This window comes from Phlebotomus papatasi, chromosome 1, assembly GCF_024763615.1.
Source record: "Phlebotomus papatasi isolate M1 chromosome 1, Ppap_2.1, whole genome shotgun sequence".
Taxonomy (NCBI): Eukaryota; Metazoa; Arthropoda; class Insecta; order Diptera; family Psychodidae; genus Phlebotomus; species Phlebotomus papatasi.
Genome location: NC_077222.1, coordinates 101,298,529 through 101,317,388, shown reverse-complemented (window position 1 = coordinate 101,317,388; position 18,860 = coordinate 101,298,529). Strand labels below are relative to the sequence as shown.

General features: G+C 34.6%; 1 protein-coding gene across 4 annotated transcripts in view; it reads left to right on the top strand.

Annotated features, from left to right (window-relative positions):
• The window catches only part of LOC129810103 (uncharacterized), a 74,122-nt gene extending 55,504 nt beyond the window's left edge, over positions 1-18,618 (top strand). For 2 of the 4 annotated variants that reach the window (XM_055860378.1, XM_055860375.1), the window contains 11 exons: positions 1,420-1,484; positions 1,552-1,736; positions 2,058-2,231; positions 7,875-8,080; positions 8,229-8,386; positions 8,504-8,723; positions 9,034-9,098; positions 13,021-13,252; positions 13,316-13,443; positions 13,564-13,674; positions 17,969-18,618. In XM_055860378.1, coding sequence (XP_055716353.1) covers positions 1,420-1,484; positions 1,552-1,736; positions 2,058-2,231; positions 7,875-8,080; positions 8,229-8,386; positions 8,504-8,723; positions 9,034-9,098; positions 13,021-13,252; positions 13,316-13,443; positions 13,564-13,674; positions 17,969-18,208 — 1,784 coding nt within the window. In that variant the 3' untranslated portion in view covers positions 18,209-18,618. The remainder of the gene's footprint in view (positions 1-1,419; positions 1,485-1,551; positions 1,737-2,057; positions 2,232-7,874; positions 8,081-8,228; positions 8,387-8,503; positions 8,724-9,033; positions 9,099-13,020; positions 13,253-13,315; positions 13,444-13,563; positions 13,675-17,968) is intronic. The other 2 variants (XM_055860376.1, XM_055860377.1) reach the window with 1 other exon arrangement.
• Positions 18,619-18,860: the final 242 nt, after the last annotated feature.

Here is an 18,860-nt window from a genome sequence, read left to right as displayed (position 1 = left end):
AGCGGCCGGCCGGGAACGTAAAATAGCCACATATATATTCGTGATCAGGAAGTGGCGAAACACATTTTGGCCAAATTTGAGGTCGATCGGACGACATGAAATTTTGTTAGGATTATAGTAGGTGAGATTGTTAAGAATCTCACCTAATAGAGCTAACCGGAGTAAAATTAAGTAAGGGTTAAAAAGGGAATAAATATCGGATAATAGAATAAAAATGCAGATACGAAAAAGATAGCTAAAAAAAACTATATTTGAGATTTAGGAGCACCTGCAATTTAATAACAATTATTGAGTTTATTTTTTTTTAAAGCAGTCTTAATAAAAAAGCAATAGATAATATGAGGAAGTGGAGCACCTTTGAATTCGAGAACCTTTAAAATTGCGCATTTTTGTTCTGTTTTTGAAAGGTTGGAAACGTCTTGGAATTCTTGACAAGGCTGAATCGATTCAAAATCGATAACTAATTTTTATTACAAATTCAATTACATTGCTCCTAAGGTTTAGGTAGTATTTTAAGCTAGTCCCCGGCGAGTGGCCTTCAAAGTTGAAGCCAATTTTTTACTTTCACATACAAATGCGTATGGGAATTTTTCTGCACTCGTGATCGTTATGATAAATATTTAAAAAGTGAGAAGTTTTTCCGTATTATAACCTTTCCGTAACGAGGGATAAATATACTAAATTTTTGTTTAAATAAATTTTTTCCTTGGAGCACTGTGAGCTAAATTCGAGATCAATTTAGGAATTGGCTTCAAATAGCTCCATATAAAAAGGCCAAATTGCCAGGTGCTTGATTTTAAGTGATTGATTCAAATAGGTGGTGAACCGATTTCGAACCGATAAGTAATTTTTGTCTAGTTTTATTACTCCCAAAAACTGAATGATTCCACAAATTGATCTCGTTAGGTGCATAATTCCGAAATGCGTAATCCCGGGTCCCTCTAAATTTCCCCCGGGTAAATTGTCAATTCTCATAAAATGTATTAGTGAGGATAAAAATATTATTTAAAATTTAAAATGAATAGTTGAATTAAAGGATTGAGGTTCAAGACCTCTTTTTGTAAGAGAAAAGTCATGGTGTTTACAACAGAAATCTTTGCTTATTCACTGAGAGAGAAATCCAAAATCGGTGTAAATATTACCTTTTTAGGTGTATTGGGGGTTAAAGTTACCCTTTTCCATGTTAATTTTACTCTTTAAAAATGTGTAAAATTAACATTAAAAAATGTTGAAATATTTTTATACATAAAAAGTGTTAAAGTTATGAGAAAAAAGTTAATAGCACCCCTGTTTTTTTCTCAGTGTAATAAAATTTACAATGAACTGCTATTTGAGGTGTTGATTGTTAATTTTAAATTTTTACTACTTAATTTAAAGTTGAATTAATTAATTAGAAACTAATGGAAAATTTTGCCATAGCAGGCAATCTGGATACCCAAATTCCCGAGTCAAGTGTTCCAGAACTACTGAAAATACCATTTCAGGTTGTATATGTTCATGTTGGTGTTAATACCAAAAAGTTTTAATATATAAATTATCTACTTGCAATAGAGTACGTGTCATATAGTTTTGGAAGCGTGCAGAGAAGATCCGTCTTGTTCATCATCATTGCAACCTGTTCTTTTACACTGTGAAAACCATCGGTGCAATAGGAATGCCTGTATGGAAGCTCTTCAAACTTTTTATCGTGCTCAACATGAAGATTTAAGTCTCGACATTGCATTTTGTCTGTGCAAGTAAGATAAAAGAGTCCATTGATTTCTTATCCCTTTGGTGTAACATTTCAGAAAACTTCATCCCTTTTTTTCCACTATGTAGTTTTTTTTTTGTATTCACCCTCTTGTAACTCCTCTTTCTCTGTCGCCATGAGAAGTTGTCTGTGAACGTTGGGTAGTTGACAAGTTTTTAATTTTGCAATTCTCTTTTCATGACTCCTTTTGAGTTGTTTTTTTTTGTTGAATGATGCTTGTTGATTTCACAGCTAGAATTGCAAAATAATCTGAAAATTTGGTGAGTCAAATGACTGTTATTTGAGTAATTTTTGCCTTGATTTGCAGGAAACCATCCAGTCGACAGGATATATGTCTATCAGCTCAAGAAAAATTGCATCCAATTTGCGCTCAAAAGCCTCCTGATAATACAAATACACAAACCACAAATGGTGTGATTTATCAATTACCACCAACATGCCATGCTGTTGTGGATTTATGCAAAGAAGATGATGAATGCAAGTGAGTATAGAGATTTATCAAAATGTGCACTATTGTATGCGTGGTAGCCCTTTGAGAATACACAAAAGTCCCCTTTAGCTCCTATATATACATGAGTGACTTTCAATGAAAAAGCACACTTCATGATTCCCAAGCGACAAATTTTCTTATCATACAGACAGTCTGGTCCTCTACCACCTCAAAAGGAACCACACACCACCCAGACAGCCCTTGTGATTCTTTTAAGATTTTATTGAGAAAAATAAGTGCTGATATTTTTATGTGCAGTCAGACATGCATTTGAGTGTGCCCGCAAATATGGTCAAAGAACGTGAGATACTAAAGTTAAATAAATTATATATAGACAGGTTCAAACTGTTCGGTTTTCGCCCCAAATATTCGAGAGGAATCAATAGACCGCTAAGTTCATTCTTAACCTAGTTTGTTGGTTTATGGCCGTTAGAGATGGTGTGAAGCATTAACTCGTGGAAATTGCACAGTTTCCGGATATTGATGTATGTGCGCTTAGAACTCTCTAATCTTGATAGTCTTCAACTGCCCATGGACAGTCACTTTGATGTTAACACACACTTGTACCACACTTTCATTTGGCGCAGATGTTGAGGTTTCTCTGAATTCAAACCTTTCGATTCACAATTGATTTAAGTGATTAGGGTGAAGTTGAGGATTTCATTTAAGATTTAATCCGAAATCGAGCCGATCAAATTTGGTTTTCTGGTTATACCTATTCATTTCGAGGATTCTGTGGCTAATTTTTGAAATTTTGCCATTGAAAATAACAGTTCTCTTGAACAATATACCATGTACTAATTCCTTTTAACCCTTTAATTCTTTATGGTGTCTACACACTAGAAGAAATCTTCGTTAAAAATTGCCTTTTCTAAAAAATTCTGACGTTCCTGCCTCCAAAGATAATTTTCTTTAAAAAGGCATTTTTTAAAGAAATTTTTCCTAATGTGAAGAGGCCTTTAAGGCTAGTCCCCAGCGAGTGGCCTTCAAAGTTGAAGCCAATTTCTTACTTTCACATACAAATGCGTATGGGAATTTTTCTGAACTCGTGATCATTATGCTAAATATTTAAAAAGTGAGAAGTTTTTCCGTATTATAAGATCCCTTACCGCGTCGAGGGATAAATATACTAAATTTTTGTTTAAATAAATTTTTCCTTGGAGCACTGTGAGCTGAGTCCGAGATCAATTTATAAATTGGCTTCAAATAACTCCATATAAAAAGACCAACTTGCCGGGCGCTTTCTTTAAGGATTATAGAGTCAATCTTTTTCTTAGGTCATCGGTGTCCCAAGTCCCAAGCATCTTTAAAGGGTCAAGAATGAGTGGAACACCAGCAGTGTAACAAAAAAAAAAACATTTTTTCAGGACTATTTACAGGACAAAAAAATTTTCTATAGTCGTAAAAATTGTTTTTTTTGTGTTTGGGACACGGTGTCCCATTCCTCTTTAAAGGGTTATGGACAAATGGGATGCTTGCAACCCAAAAAGGAAAACCATGCTTCCTGACTGTGTAGAGGGCACAGCAATTTTCTATAAGAAAAAAATGTTTTAGTTACTGGGACACTGGTGTCCAACAAAGTCCCTAAAAGGTTAAGGATGAGTGATAATTTTGTTTCTGAGGACGAAATAACTTTCTATGCTCAAAGAAATTGTTTTTGGGACAACGCTGTCCCAGTCGTCCCTAAAAGAGTAATTCTACATAGACACTTCTCTTTTTAAGAAGAAAATAATATTCAAAAATAATAAAATAAAACTTGGAATTGCTCTGATTACAAGGAGTTCTTGAAAAACCAATTTGTAATTTGCACGGCTCTCTTAAAACTTCGTATTATTATTAATGGTATCGGGATATCGTCGGCTGCGTCTGCTACTGACGTATCTGCATTTCTTTTGTGTCAGAATTTCACGCAAGAATGGACGTCTGTTACGATATATCTGTTACAATTTAATCATGTTGTCGTATATCTCGTGTTGGAAGGATCTGCTGATCGTAGATCGCCCAGGAACGCCTTCCTCGTAGTGTGGATGATTCTTCCATGTTCCCGGAGTGTTTGAGTAAAGGTGGTGCGTTTTTATTACGTTATGTCACAGTAAAATGTATTTTCTACATTCAGATCTTTGCATCGGGCGAGACTCGAACTCGCAACACTGTGAGTAAAGCCGACGATTGACCCGCCCAAGACCCAACGGTCTTGCCTATTGCACCACCGTGATCCCCTTAAAACTTGGTAAAAGTAAATTAAGTAGTTTTAAAAGGCGAAATTTCTCTCAGTAAACGGTATACGTTAGAAAAAATGCTGGCCCCTAACACCGGTGTCCCAAAAGCAAAAACTATTTTTCTTAACTATTTAAGGATAGTCAGAATATAGTTTTCGTTATTGGTACACCGGTATCCTAATTGTCCTTAAAGGGGTAAGGATAAGTGGGACAGTGATGTCCCAAAAAAAATTTCTGACTATTTACAGGACAAAATAATTTTCTATAATTAAAAAATTATTTTTGTTTGTGGGACAGCATTGTACCACTCGTCCTTAAAGGGTTACTCTGACATAGACTCCTCCCTTTTAAATAGAAAAAAGTATTTCAAAAAATAAATATATATATATATATAAATAAAACAAAATTTGGAATTGTATGGATAAGAGGAATTCTTGACAAACTGAAAAACTAATTTGGAATTTAGACAGCTCCTTTACAGCTTGGAAAAATAAATTAAGCAATTTTCAAACCTATTTTTGTATTTTCAACCTTATCCCAATGAATGGTACATATAAGTTTGCGTAAATCCTGGATATTACAAATGTTACTATTTAAATCCTTTCCTAGATCGATTTTAACTCTTTAAGGACGCGAGGGTCAAAAATTGTGTGTCAAAAAAATACTTTTCTGACTCCTTAGAGCAAAACTTAGCTTTAGAAAGCCGTAGGATTTCTTTTTGGATAGCGGTGTCCCTACCATCCTTAACGAATTAAGCAGTGGCGTGTCAGTGCGTTTGGGACTCTATCACTGTGTTTAAAAGTTAAAGAGGTGCGAGACTGATGGTGTATTCCACGGTGGCAGCCAAAATCCCGAAAGCCAAAATCCCGAACGCCAAAATCCCGAAAAGGCCAAAATCCCGAAAGCCAAAATCCCGAAAGCCAAAATCCCGAATTTTTAAAATCCTGAAAGAGATGAAATTATATGGAGGAAAATGTTTAGAATAATTTTCCAAGACACAGAAGATTTCCCTTTGCCTCCAGCAAGCGCGTGTGAAATCGTGGGAGTAGCTATGACATTTTTAAGAATTCGGGATTTTGGCTTTCGGGATTTTGACCCATTCGAGATTTTGGCTTTCGGGATTTTGGCGTTCGGGATTTTGGCTTTCGGGATTTTGGCTTTCGGGATTTTGACCGGGACCCGTATTCCAATATAAAGTCTGTCTGAATTTTCAGTATTGAAATGAAGCTTAGGAAGTCCGAAATACTTCTGGTTTGTTCAGGAATATAGTCCATTGCTGATTTTATCATTGAAACTTAAGGGCACAGGAACTGTGACGTAGGAGAAGGCTTTCAGACTTCGCACATACTTTGGCTTCGAACGCTTTCAACGAATATTCTATTTATGAATCTGACCTAATAGCTACATATTTTAATATACAGTTTTAAGTCACACATTTCCTGAAAAAAAATACGTTAGATTCCTTAAAGCGAAGCGTAAAAGCCATATGCCCTGGACACACTTTAAGCCGCGAAACGGCTTAACATAATTATATCAAAATAATGATTAGACTTGAGAATTTCAGTGGCGTAATGGGCAAGACCGTTGGGTCTTGGGCGGTCGAGATCTCTGACTTGATTCTCACAGTTATGAGTCCGCGTCCCGCCCGGTGCAAGCAACCGAATGTCAGGAAAAGACATTTTCACTGTGATAAAACCTAGCCCCCGGCGAAGTGTTTTTTTAATATGTACTGTTTGAAGCCAACTCATAAATTGATCAGAAACTCAGCTTACACTACTCAAAACAAGACCGCATTTAGACAGTAATGTAGTATATTTATCCCTCTTTACAAGGCTCAGGGTCTTGTGCACAAGGCTTACCTCAATTTTGACATATATCGTGTAACGGTCACTCCTCGGACTTAGCGGATTTACTTAGCTTAGTATCCCATTAACTAAGTTATTTCTTGATTTAAGCCAAGAGATAGATCAGTCATAAACTGATGGAAATGTAATCTAATCATTATTTTTATTTGCGTTAAGTCATCTCTCAGCTTGAGTCGTAAGTGGTGTAGGGCATTCCCTTATGTGCCAAGTCCTAGAAGTAATTGATTTTTCCACTGCTTTTTGCTTTGGGCCTCATGGTCCATAATTTTAGGACATCAAGGTTAACTCAATGGGTCAAGTGGTAGAGCACTCGCTCTATGATGCAAGTGTCCCGGGTTTGAATCCCCTTTAGGTCACCAGGAATTTTTCTGGCGTTAAAAGGGTTCGGATTGCATCCAGTGAGCTTCACTGCAATTGATTCCACGGGCATGGGACTGACAACCTCATCCCGTACAAGAAAAAATAATTATGCATGTCTAGAAATCCCCTTACAGGAAGGCCTAGTTCCTTCATGGAATGTTGTGCCAGCATTATTATTATATTATAAGGTTAACTGTCTAAATCTGTATATTCTTTATTGCTTTAAGAAGGTATTCAGGGTACTTTTCGAAACGTTTTCAGACAAGATCCTGAATTAGGCTAGACTTGCCTCGAACCTAACGCCTCTTCATAATGGCTTGCAAAGCTTTTCTGAGCAATCTCTCTTCATTTTTAAGAGGCGATCTTAATAAGCGATCTTAATCTTTCGGTCTTATACCTAGGTCTAAGAAATTTAAAATTTATATTTTCTTCAGCTCTTCCAGTGATCGTTAGATTTTTATTCAAAGCAAATCTTTACTCAGCTGATGCGACGGAAGAAGACATGCGCCAGAATAGGAAATCAGAACTTTTACTTAATAGGGTTAGTTAATTTATCTGTCCGTAGAGCGGTCTTCAGACTAGAGGTTTAGCCCAGTTCCCGAAGATCTCAAAATCCTAAATAGCGAGCAATTTCTTTTCTCTTTGAGAGCCTAATAGGTCGTTTATCTTTAATAATACAATCCTAAGCTAAATTTTCTCAAAACATCGTGATTGATAGGAACTTGGAGCAGTTAAACCATATGGCTAAGCCTTAGGTCTTAAGCATAGGGGACTCAATAAAAGCTCGTTTTTTATATTCGAATTCATTAATGACCAGATTGCTTTTGGTGGTTCCATGACTCTTCTTTAAAATTTTACTTACAGCGATAACTTACTAGGCTTACTATCATAGATCGTATTCTCCCAACATATTCTATTTTCTGGTAGCAGGACCAATCTCGTACCCCAGAAATCTCGTATTTTATTGACCGAATTTAATTACTCATTGACCGTTTTGTACCCAATTGTTGATGTGCTAAAATATTCTTTTGTATTCATATTTTGAAATATGATATGTTGAAAAAATATTAATCATCGTTTTATGTTGTATTTCTCCAATCAATTTCGCTTAATGATATGAAAACAATGAAAGATATATTGAAATTTGCATAAAACTAATTTAGTGGTGTTTTTTTTCATCAACATCCCAGAATACGATTGGAGCAGTTTGAACAGGCGTGCGCTATAGATAGTGTGACGCGAAAGTGTGCCGGTAGGGCCAACATTTGTCGTTCAGCCTTACTTGGAATTCTTGGAACATCTCTTCGTACAACATGTAGTTGCCAAGGGGCAGATTTGCAGCAGATATACGAATGTCTTGGATGGCACAAATTATTGTGGCAAAATCCCTGTGTCGGTATGAAGCATTATTCTTCTTGGGTCGTTTAATATATGGGCGATATTTCTTGAATTGCAATGGAAAGATTTGAAAATGGGAGAGGAATGAACGCGAATGCGGTATAGGGGATGATGTTTATATGACTTTTTATTATTGTCACTTGCAGTTGAGTCCCAGAAGGACTTTCACTTGAAGCGCCTAGCTGAGCTGGGGTTGTTGACAATACCAACCATGCCCAGCATAACAACATCCACAACTGTGGCTACCTTTGCGGGGATAACAGAAGTTGAAATTCCACTTCATCCCATTCCACCATTCAATTCAGTAAGATATTCACAATTGTCTTAAGCTTTTCATATTAAAATGCAATAATGCGATATTCATCTTGCTAAGGAATAATAATAATAATATTTTTGCTATGTGTACATTTTCCATCTGCAGTATCTACCCACCGAAGGTCCATTTGATACAAATTACATTGAAGCATCTGAGTCATACTCAGACTCAATAATCCAGCAACATTCAAATGAATTAAATTCCTCCATTGAAGTAAAGAATGGCAATTTGTCTGAAGAGCAATTATTTGTCTTTCTGACAAGTGAAACGACAGAAGATGATACAACGATTTCAACAACTACAACACCAAAGCCCGTACCAACAAGTAAGTATATCCTAATGCTACTAGTGCATGAATGATAAGATTAAGTGACGGAATTAAATGAAAGGCAAAAAAGAAACTTCTTGTGAACTTGCGATGGTACGTGTCTTTCCAGTCTTGATCATTTTATTCACATTTTATACTCAAGACAATCCCAAAGTGCCTGTTGATTTCTCCTTGACACTGCAAATTCAACAGGATGTCTCGTAAACATTTCGATTTTCGCGATGTGTGTCACATTTTATTAAATTTCATGAGCAATTGGACTCACCACGATTCACTTTTCAATTCCTCTTTTCTGTGCTAACACAAGGATACTGCCTGGTGCAGAGGGCACATCAGAATGATCAGCAAATAGCTGAAGGAAAGAGCAAGAGGGTAAGTGCAAATTTTGGAAAATCAAATAAAATTTTCAAATATTACATTATATCTGTCTTCTCTGGAAAGTAAAGAACTAGGTTTATATATTTCTTTAATTTTATTTATTCAAAAAATTCATTCATTATTGAGGTTAATTTTTCGTAGATAAAATAGGGAAGGATGGGGCAATTCACGGAGTCTAATTTTTTCAGTACATTTTCTTGCCAAGATATGAAGTATAATCGGTGGATCAGTTGGTTAATCTTAATTATAGGCTTTGTGAAATTGTGTGATTTCAAGATAATAATTATTATAATCTTCTCTGTTTCTTATTAGTTTAATTCATATAATTGTTTAGGAATAATTGTAGATCCAAGCTGTTTCATTTATTTCTGATAAGTCCTCTTTAAGGACACCATTATCCGTTTATGATTATAACTATTACCACTTAGGAGCACGTTGTCAACAATTTCATCATAGTCATCGATTATTCATCAATGTTGGCAAGAATCGATTAATCTTGACCTTCATAGTTTCTCATTTAATAAGAATTACAAGCCCACCGCAATCAATTAATAATAATTACTATTAATATAATTATATAATTATTATTAATAATTGATAACAATTAATAATTAAAAATATTAGTTACAACCTGAGGTAAAATTTTCGAAAGTAACCAATCACAACTGGTTAGTGTCTATTTCATTTGTCGATTGCCGGGTTAATCTAAGCCGAGACAAAAAACCAATTATCTCGTACAACACTCTGTTTTGTATTTATCTGAGACGCTCGTTGCGGCAAAATTTTCTTTATAATCAGTAACCAATCAAAAACTTTTCTAGGTACGTTCGTGAATTTGCCATTTTAAAATATAAAAAAAATAAAATAGAATTTTTAAATGCATTTTTCTGTAATAAAAAACTCTGCTTTTAAAATTTCTAAAGAAATTCTCCAAATCTTAAGTTTGAAATAAAATATATTAAATATAAATTGAATTATTTTCTTATTTTGTGTCAGGAATGTTGATCCAACTTAAAAAGTAGTTTAGAATATTTGTCTTCTCAAAACTAGGTCCTATGGATAAAAATATAGATAATGCTTCCGGTGCCCGCCAAAATCCCAAAGACACAAAATCCAGAATAGCCAAAATTCAGTAAATCAAAATTCCGAAAATCAAAATCTCGTAAACCAAAATTCCGAATGATCAAAATATTGAAACGGAAGAAATTATACGGAGGATAATGTTTAGAATAATTTTATATATCAAACCGAAAATTTTCCATTGCCTTCAACAAGCGTGGATGCAATAGAACGCGTAGCTGCAATACGTTTAATCATTCGGGATTCTGGTTTACGGAATTTTGGCTTTTCGGGATATTAGTTTTTAGGTATTTTGGTTTTTCGGAACTTTGTCCAACTCAGGATTTTGGCTTATCGTGATTTTAGTCCATTCGGGATTTTGGCTTTTGGGATTTAGTCTTTTAAAATTTTAACTTTTCGGGATTTTGGCTTTTCGGGATTTCGGCTTTTCGGAATTTTGGATTTTCGGGATTCTCGCATTCGGGATTTTGGTTTTTGGAGTTTTAGCTTTTCGGGATTTTGGTTTTTCGGGAGTTTGGCTTTCAGGTTTTTTGATTTTCGAGATTTTCGCATTCGGGATTTTGGTTTTTGGGGATTTAGCTTTTCGGGATTTTGGTTTTTCGGGATTTTGGCTTTCGGGTTTTTTTGATTTTCGGTATTTTTGCATTCGGGATTTTGGCCCATTCGGGATTTTCGCTTTTGGGGTTTTAGCGTTTCAGGATTTTGGTTTTTCGGGATTTTGGCTTTTCGGGATTCTGCCCCAGTCAGGGTTTTGGTTTTTCGAGATTTTCGGATGGTTTTTTTCTCAGGATTGAGGCCTATTCGCGAATTTAGCTTTTCGGGATTTTGGCCTTTCGGGATTTCGACTTTCGGGATTCTGACCGGGACCCATTGCTTTCTGTCCTATATCGGACATCAAGCTTGCCGAAGTCCCTTGCCCTTCCGTAACTTTTTCAAGGATTTTTCTATCGCATTTCACTTGTAGGGGCAACTCCCTTTTGTTTCTTTCGCATATTGTACAACTTATAACAAATCAAAGCACTAAGAGTTTATTAAATTTAGCCAAACGAAAGAAATCCATTGTCCAACATTGCAAACTGTCCGAAATTTATCACAGTTTCCCTAAGTTAAAATTAATCCACTTGGAGATCGATTTATTTTTCGTTTAAGTTTCCCTAACCAACATCTTTATTAACTTCCAAAAGCTCTCAGGATTGGGAGACTGTTGCGTAAAGGAAATGCTCAAGGAATTAAAGAAATTCTAATAGAAGTATTTAGTTTTTTTTTTTACTTATTTGAAAGCAGATGTCTTGGAAGGCATGGCATTGTTTTGGAAATCGTTTACAACTAAAAATCGTTTAGAACCAAAATACTGAAGATGAATAAGTTGTAGGTTGACAATGCCACGCTGTCATTAGCTTGAGTCGTCCAAAAGTAGCGTGCTTCCCCTATATCCCCGTTATATTTAGTATTTAATCACAGCACGATTTAACTTACTTAATTTAAACAGAGGCCTTTAATAATGAGGTTAAACGTTAAACTTTTAGTCTGAAACTCTTGCAAACAATTATTCATGAAAGGAGCGCAAATACTAACACCAGGCTGATAATCTCCAAGCAGAGTATAGTGCTAAACAATTTTTAACCAAGTCTGACTGAAAGCGTTGATAAGCTTATTAAAGCTGACATTATTCACAGGAAACCTCGGAATGCAAGCAATTTTGATTGTGAGTCGGATGCGGCATAGAATGTAGTTACATAAACTGATTTAAATGGTTCAAATGGATAAAATTGTGTGTTCTTTTCGACACTCAATTTTAGCCTCGTGGTTGAAGAAACAGTCAGTCCCCGGGGACTGTCCAGGAGCACCGATGTAGTTTCTATATGGGCCCTAAATACGCGTGGAGTATTTAGGGTAAATGGAAATTTTCCGTGTTTTGGGAAATTTTTAATTTTGTCCTTTGAGACAAAAGGAAATTTTCTGAGAAAAGGGAAATTTTTAAAATATACTTGTGTAAAATCTATGAAAGACAAGATTTCCAAAGACAAAGTTTCCAAAAACAAAAATTACCAAAATTAGACATAGATTCCAAAGACAAACTGGGAAAAATAAAAGTGTAAAAAACAAAATGGAAAAACGAAGATTCCCGATCCCCAGCGGAACAGATAAAGGTTTAAGCCGACCCATAGATAAATCTTAAGCCCCTTATCTGGTTGTTGAAATTCTGAGATTTTTGGGAAGTGTCGATTGAGCAGCCTGAGATGCCTAGAGAGCCAAGCCCATAACACTCTTCCCTTCTAGTCATCTGTACATTACAGCCCTGAGATCCCTAACCGTTACGTTGTATTTTCAGTCAAAGTATAACAAACTATTACCTTCTGTGTCTATCCTCGCCATGGTGATGAGCTCCACGATCCAATCTTGTCCACCAATCCCAGTGCAAGTCAAGTGTAACGATATATACCTTACGTGTTTCTTCCTTAATTATTCTATACCTGATGAAGGGGACATCGTATTCCCGAAACGTTGTAGCGAATAAAAATTGAAAAAAGCGAAAAAAGGTCTTACTCCGTTTTCACCAGATATTGCACTCCACCAGACCGTACATAGTCGAAACTATTACCTCGTTAGGTACCATACAAATCTATCCATTGTCATTACGAAGCTTGGGATCGTACGAAGCATAGACGGACACTGTCCTTTACTTAATTAATGTTCGAATAATGTGAAATCTATTTTAAGGGTCAGTCAAGGTCCCAGTATAAAGTTATAGGATATAGGGTCTAGCCCGAAAAATCTTGGATAGCGTGTAATCGTTTTAACTGAATGAATATCCCTGTTCTTGTATACATCACAGCTGTACCTGCTCGATGATCCTGAATGCAGTGAACTCTGTACCTGCTCAGATGGAGGAGAGAACCCAACCTTGTCCTGCTACGCACTCTGTGTCCCCATGGTACCTTGTCGAACATCCCTTGCATTTTACAGCCACGCATCCCCAGCTTACCAGGCATTCAGAGGCCGATGCCTTTGCTACTCAGGACGCTTCATCTGTATGCGTCCGCCGCCTGGAGAATACTCCCTGCAAGGTATATGATTTCCTTTTCATTGAAGCAACGAACCCACAGCTAAAGTCCTTCCTCTCAACGTAGGTGGAGTGTTCTTGCTGCTGGGATATAGCTCAACAGACGAAGCACTTTTGCGACCGCACACAAATCTCGGGATACAGGATGCCGTGAGAGCACTTCAGCAGTATATGATAGAACACATAAATAATCAAGTAAGTGACATTATTAGCGGAAAATTAATTGCAGCATGGCGCCAAATTAGAAAGGGAAAGTCCCATATCTTTGTACATTATAGTAATTTCCACTAATCTTTTAATCATTTACCATTTTAGACATCGTGTACTTTAACATTGTTCAACATGACTGATGAAAATGTTATAATATCAGCAAGACTTCCACATGACCCCAAAGTGAATCCATTAGAACTTCTTCGGCGAGAGAAGGTTTGTAGTAGTTTAAAAATGTAACTCACTGAACATTTTTTCTTAAAATCTTTTGCAATTATCTCTAAAAATGCACAAGAAGTGCAAGTGCAACAATTAAAAGGGTGATTATAAATGGCAAAAAACATTTGTGATCAGTAAAATTATCCATTTTAGTCAGTAAAAACACAAAATTGATAGGATTGATGGATGGCCAATTAAGTTAAATTAAATTTGGTTTTACGGTCTATTCTATATTCGAAAACCGCAAAGATAAGAGTGCATTCTGTTGAACTGTGAAACGGAGTGTTCATTTCGAGAACCAATACACTAAATCGATCAATGTGGTTTAAGACAAATGAATTAAATTAAAAATAATATATTCTAGAAATAATCCATTTTGTTATTCACCATTCATTCATTTTACTAAATTTAGTTCGCTGTTTTGATTGGAAAAATTAAATTATTCATTTTCGATTGTATAGCAATAAATTGTACTTTTCAATTTGAAATTATCACATTTGTATATCGGAACACCGAGATAAAAGTTCTCGCAGTCAAAACGTACAACATATTGGTCATCATTAAATTTTATATTATTTGATTGCGCTTTTATACCGAGTGATTTATTTTTACTATCAAAACATAATTGTGTTTTGCATTATATTGCACTTCAGTCATCATGTATGACACTTTAATAGACTCAACTTGAAGTGCTTTTTTGGGTATTTTATTGCAGAAAAGAACTTCAAGTTATTAAATTAAAGTCAAGTTTATAGCCATAAAAATCTCTTGGAGTAGACGCTACAAAGCGGTCAATCCTAAGTGATTTATATTGTGTAGATTCTGAAAAATAAGTCATCATTATACTGGTATCTTTTCAATTCAGTCTGACAATTTTTGTGAATATAGATAGGGGAGACCGAGGTAGATTAGCCAGCAAACGAAATTTTTCATTACATATAATTCGTAAAAAAAATATTTGTATCAGGCTGATGAATATTTCATTAAATAGGAAGGAAGGTATTTTCTTCGAATAAATAATGGTTTCCTCAATATTCCTTCTAACTATAACATGCCACTGTCTAATTCTATCCGTGGCTACTTCTGCCCCGGTTTCCCCTACTACATGGAGGAACATAAAATTAATATATTTTTATGGTTTTTCTTTTTCGAGAGAAATAATCTTTCTAATTAATAAATTATATGGTGTATAAACAAGGAAACAATTAAAGATACTTTAATAGCGACTAGACGACTCTGTGGTTGTAATTAAACTTAAGACGGCACATTTAAACGACTAAATTTCAATTTTGATTAAGGCTTTGAGACGAAAAATAATTTTTTTTATTTAAAAAAAATGGTTATGAAAAAAATAAATCTTTGTAAGACGAATCGGTACTGCAACTAAAACCCTAAGATTTTGATCAGTCTTTGATTCCTAAAGACATATTGGGAACACAATTGCACATTGAGATATGAATCAAGAATATTCTTATAATAATGAGCTATTTTGTAATGATTTTGGCCTTGTAAATGTTGTAAATTGGTGCGTTGTCTTGCTGTAGGATAAAATCGGTACCAATCAGATGATTTCCTTCTGGTATCATCACCTCTCGCATGAGTTTTAAATACAGTGCGGCATTGACCTTCCCATCCAAGAGTACCAATTTTCTCACCGAATTAGCCGTCAAACAGCCCAGCACAACTACACTTTACTATTATCCTTAAACAGTCAGATTTGTACACTTGTAGGAAATACTTGAAGGAAATAGGGTAAAATGAGGTAATTTGGAACCGTTTGTAATTTGGGACATTTGGAACTTTCTCATTGTTTCAGATGAGCAAAGAGAAAACAAAAACCGCGAAATAGAAGAAAAAGGCGATTAAGAAGAACAGAAACAGCTTTTTTTCCTTTTGAATTTCTAAAACGGTGAGAAAATCTCAAATGTCCCAAATTCCAAATGGTTCCAAATTACCCCATGCTACCCTATATCTAACAAAATTATATCTTAGAGTTTGATCCTTTATGGCGTCTACACACTAAATAAAATTATGTATGTTAATATTGAAGAGTTTTTCCTACACTAGCGTAGGGAATTTGCTTCAACATGGACATAAAATTCCTGTAGTGTGTAGAGCCCATTAACCACGAGAAGGTCAAAGCATTTCTTTAGATAGTCCTAGGAAAAAAATACTTTGGATCAACAGCGATTCAATTGCCCTTGAAAAGAGTCAAAATTGCTGGACCTTCTTACATTTCATAAATTCATTTTCTGTTCACAAAATAAATACAGTGGGACCTCGACAAAATCAACTAATTATTTCCAAGCCCGTTAATTCTATTGGATTCGGTGACTCTATCGGAGTCCGAAAAAAATCAATTAAAATGTGAAATTCTGATATAAAGGGTTATTATTTTATGTTTGTATTGGATAATTGATAAATTTAACACCATAGTAGAACATTTCATTTACTAAAACCATGACTTCTACACTCTCTGGTCCAAAAAAGTCGTATCTTTGGGCAAAAGCTGAAGATTAAGGAATGATTTTACAGAATGTTTTTATTATTAGTAAGTATCTTTAGTGAAAATTACTATCCATGTGATAATATTGAAGTCCATCCACGATGTTAAGATAAGGAAATGGTGTCTTAAAGATTTCTTTTTTCATTTTTTTTTAGAAGATCTCCGGTAGATATTTAATTGTTGAAAATTTTGATGCAATTAACGTTATTAATTAGAATTTGTTTTAAATTTTTACTGTATGAAAGAAGAAATTGATAGTTGTTCTTTTTGTTATGACATAACTTTGGCTCTAAACTTCACAAAAAGAGCAATAAAACCAATTTTCTCATTTTCTTCTTGATCTGAAAAATGGGCGCTAAATGGTTAGTGATATCTACTTGAAGTCTTCTGATGACCCGCTAATAAGTCAACCTGGGGGTTATTATTATGACCCTCATTTCCTCCCTACCACTTCCCTTCACCACCAAAATCGTTTTTTTTTTTGTAATTACAGGAAAACACGTCATATGGGATCATAGGGCTTAATTAAAAAAATCTTAAGACAAGTGAGAAAAGATAAGAGAACTTTCAATCGGTCAAAACGCTTAAAATCATGAAAAAAAATTATTTTGTCGCAATTTTATTACACGGTTAATATACGAATTTCATCATAATATTGTTTTTCTTGTGTTAAAAACATTACATTTGATACACCAAAAGACTTATTTTAATTTCGAAAAAGTCATACAATATTATTAGTTCAATAACAATGGAAAAGTTGATTCTATCGGAGTCAATTTGAGTTCAGGTTGACTCTATCGGAGTCCGTAGAGTAAAAAAAAATCTATTGACTTTATTGGAGATTGACTCTATCGGGGGTTGAATCTATCGAGGTCCCACTGTAATTACATCAATTGAATAAGAAATGCAACTATATTAAATGTAAGTGCCAAAATTAACACCGGCTGATCCTCAAGAATATTTAGCCAGTAAAATTCGGCAGTAAGTATTAGGTAGGGGAAATTTATGTAAAGGAAATCTAATCGATGATTTTAAAAAGTCCAATATGAAAGGTGCCTCACTTCCCCCTAATTATGGGAAGGCTTTCAGGCTTCACACACCTATCTATGTAAATATATTTTAATAGCTAGCCTTAAGTCAATCATTTCCTAAAAAAATTAAACCATATTCAGTAACCCTTTAAGGACGAGTGGGACACCGGTGTCCCAAAATCAAGAACCATTTTTCTGACTATTTAAAGTTCAAAATAGCTTTTTATAGTTAAAAAGAAGGGGGTTTGTTTTTGGAATACCGGGGTACTATTTGTTCTTAAAGGGTTAAAGTAATATGGGGAAAATATAAGATGTTCTAAGCTAGAGCGCATTTGTACGAAGCCTAAAATCCTCCCCTAATTAGGGAATGTATGGCATCTTAAAAATTGGGCTTTTCCTCCTATTTTTAAATGGAACTTGGCCTTATCATGTTGCAAATCGTAGTTAAATTATATCATGATAAGGTCTAGTTTTTGGTTTTTACTGACTAAAGGAAATTTTATACTGTCTAATTCATTTTTGAGTCAAAAGAAGAAGGATAATGTACTTTAAAGCTGCTTCATCAAAAGTAAACTTATGACGGAAGTTGTTAAACTTTTAATACCTTAAAATTCTATATCGCGAAAGTAGTTTAATTTTTCAAGACTATTTAATAAGTTTAGTACCAATTGCAACAAATTTGATCTTAATGAGTTTAAGTGTTTAAAATTTTAACAGTTTATTCATTTATTTGATGGTAATATGAATTTTTCAGGCCCAATGTAAGTCCATTCTAGAAGCAATTAGCCAACATATAAACACACAGTATACAGAATTATCGTCTGACCGACTCCTGAGTATATTTAAAATGGCTGAAATGCAAGTAATAATCCCGGACATGTCTGGATCATCAAATACTATAAATTTCCATTTGGGATTACAACTATTATTGCTATTTCTCACTATTTTGCCCACCATATTCAAATTGTACACGAGCATTTACCATATTTTATGACATGGCAACCACTGTACAATATGTTGAGAGCCATTTGTAAGCATAATCAGTTATATGTAATATTAAGGCGGTGTTCTTCATTGCAAATGAACCCTGATTTATATACTGTATAGAATCAATTACACATGTTTTAACATGATCTGTTGTTGTCTGTATCTCTCTCAAGAGATTCTATATTGCAGATTCATCGAAGATAAACTAAGGGATTTGCAATAAAACATAAAAAAAGACAAGAAGATATTTTTAATAATAAACATTCGATAAAATTCTCTTGAAAAGGGATCTAATTGAAGTTAACTTGGGTGGTATAGTGAATAATTAGTTGGTATTCTTTCAAGATTATTATACTTGATGGCAATGTATATAACATTCTTCAATATGCAATATATTCTACAAAAAAAAAAACAAAACACGAGAGAGGAGGATGACAAGATAAGCTCAAAATTTCATTAGATAAAAAGACAGTGAAACATCTTGACAACAGCATATCGAATGTACTGAATGGCGGAAACTATATAGAAACATTGTTATATTTGTGATTCAGTTGCGAAGTATTAAATTTGATTGATTTTCCTCTCAAAATTGCAACAGTATTTTATTGCTAGACGTTATAGATGAGAAATTTTCTTCCTTTGGCAGCAAACATTAGTAA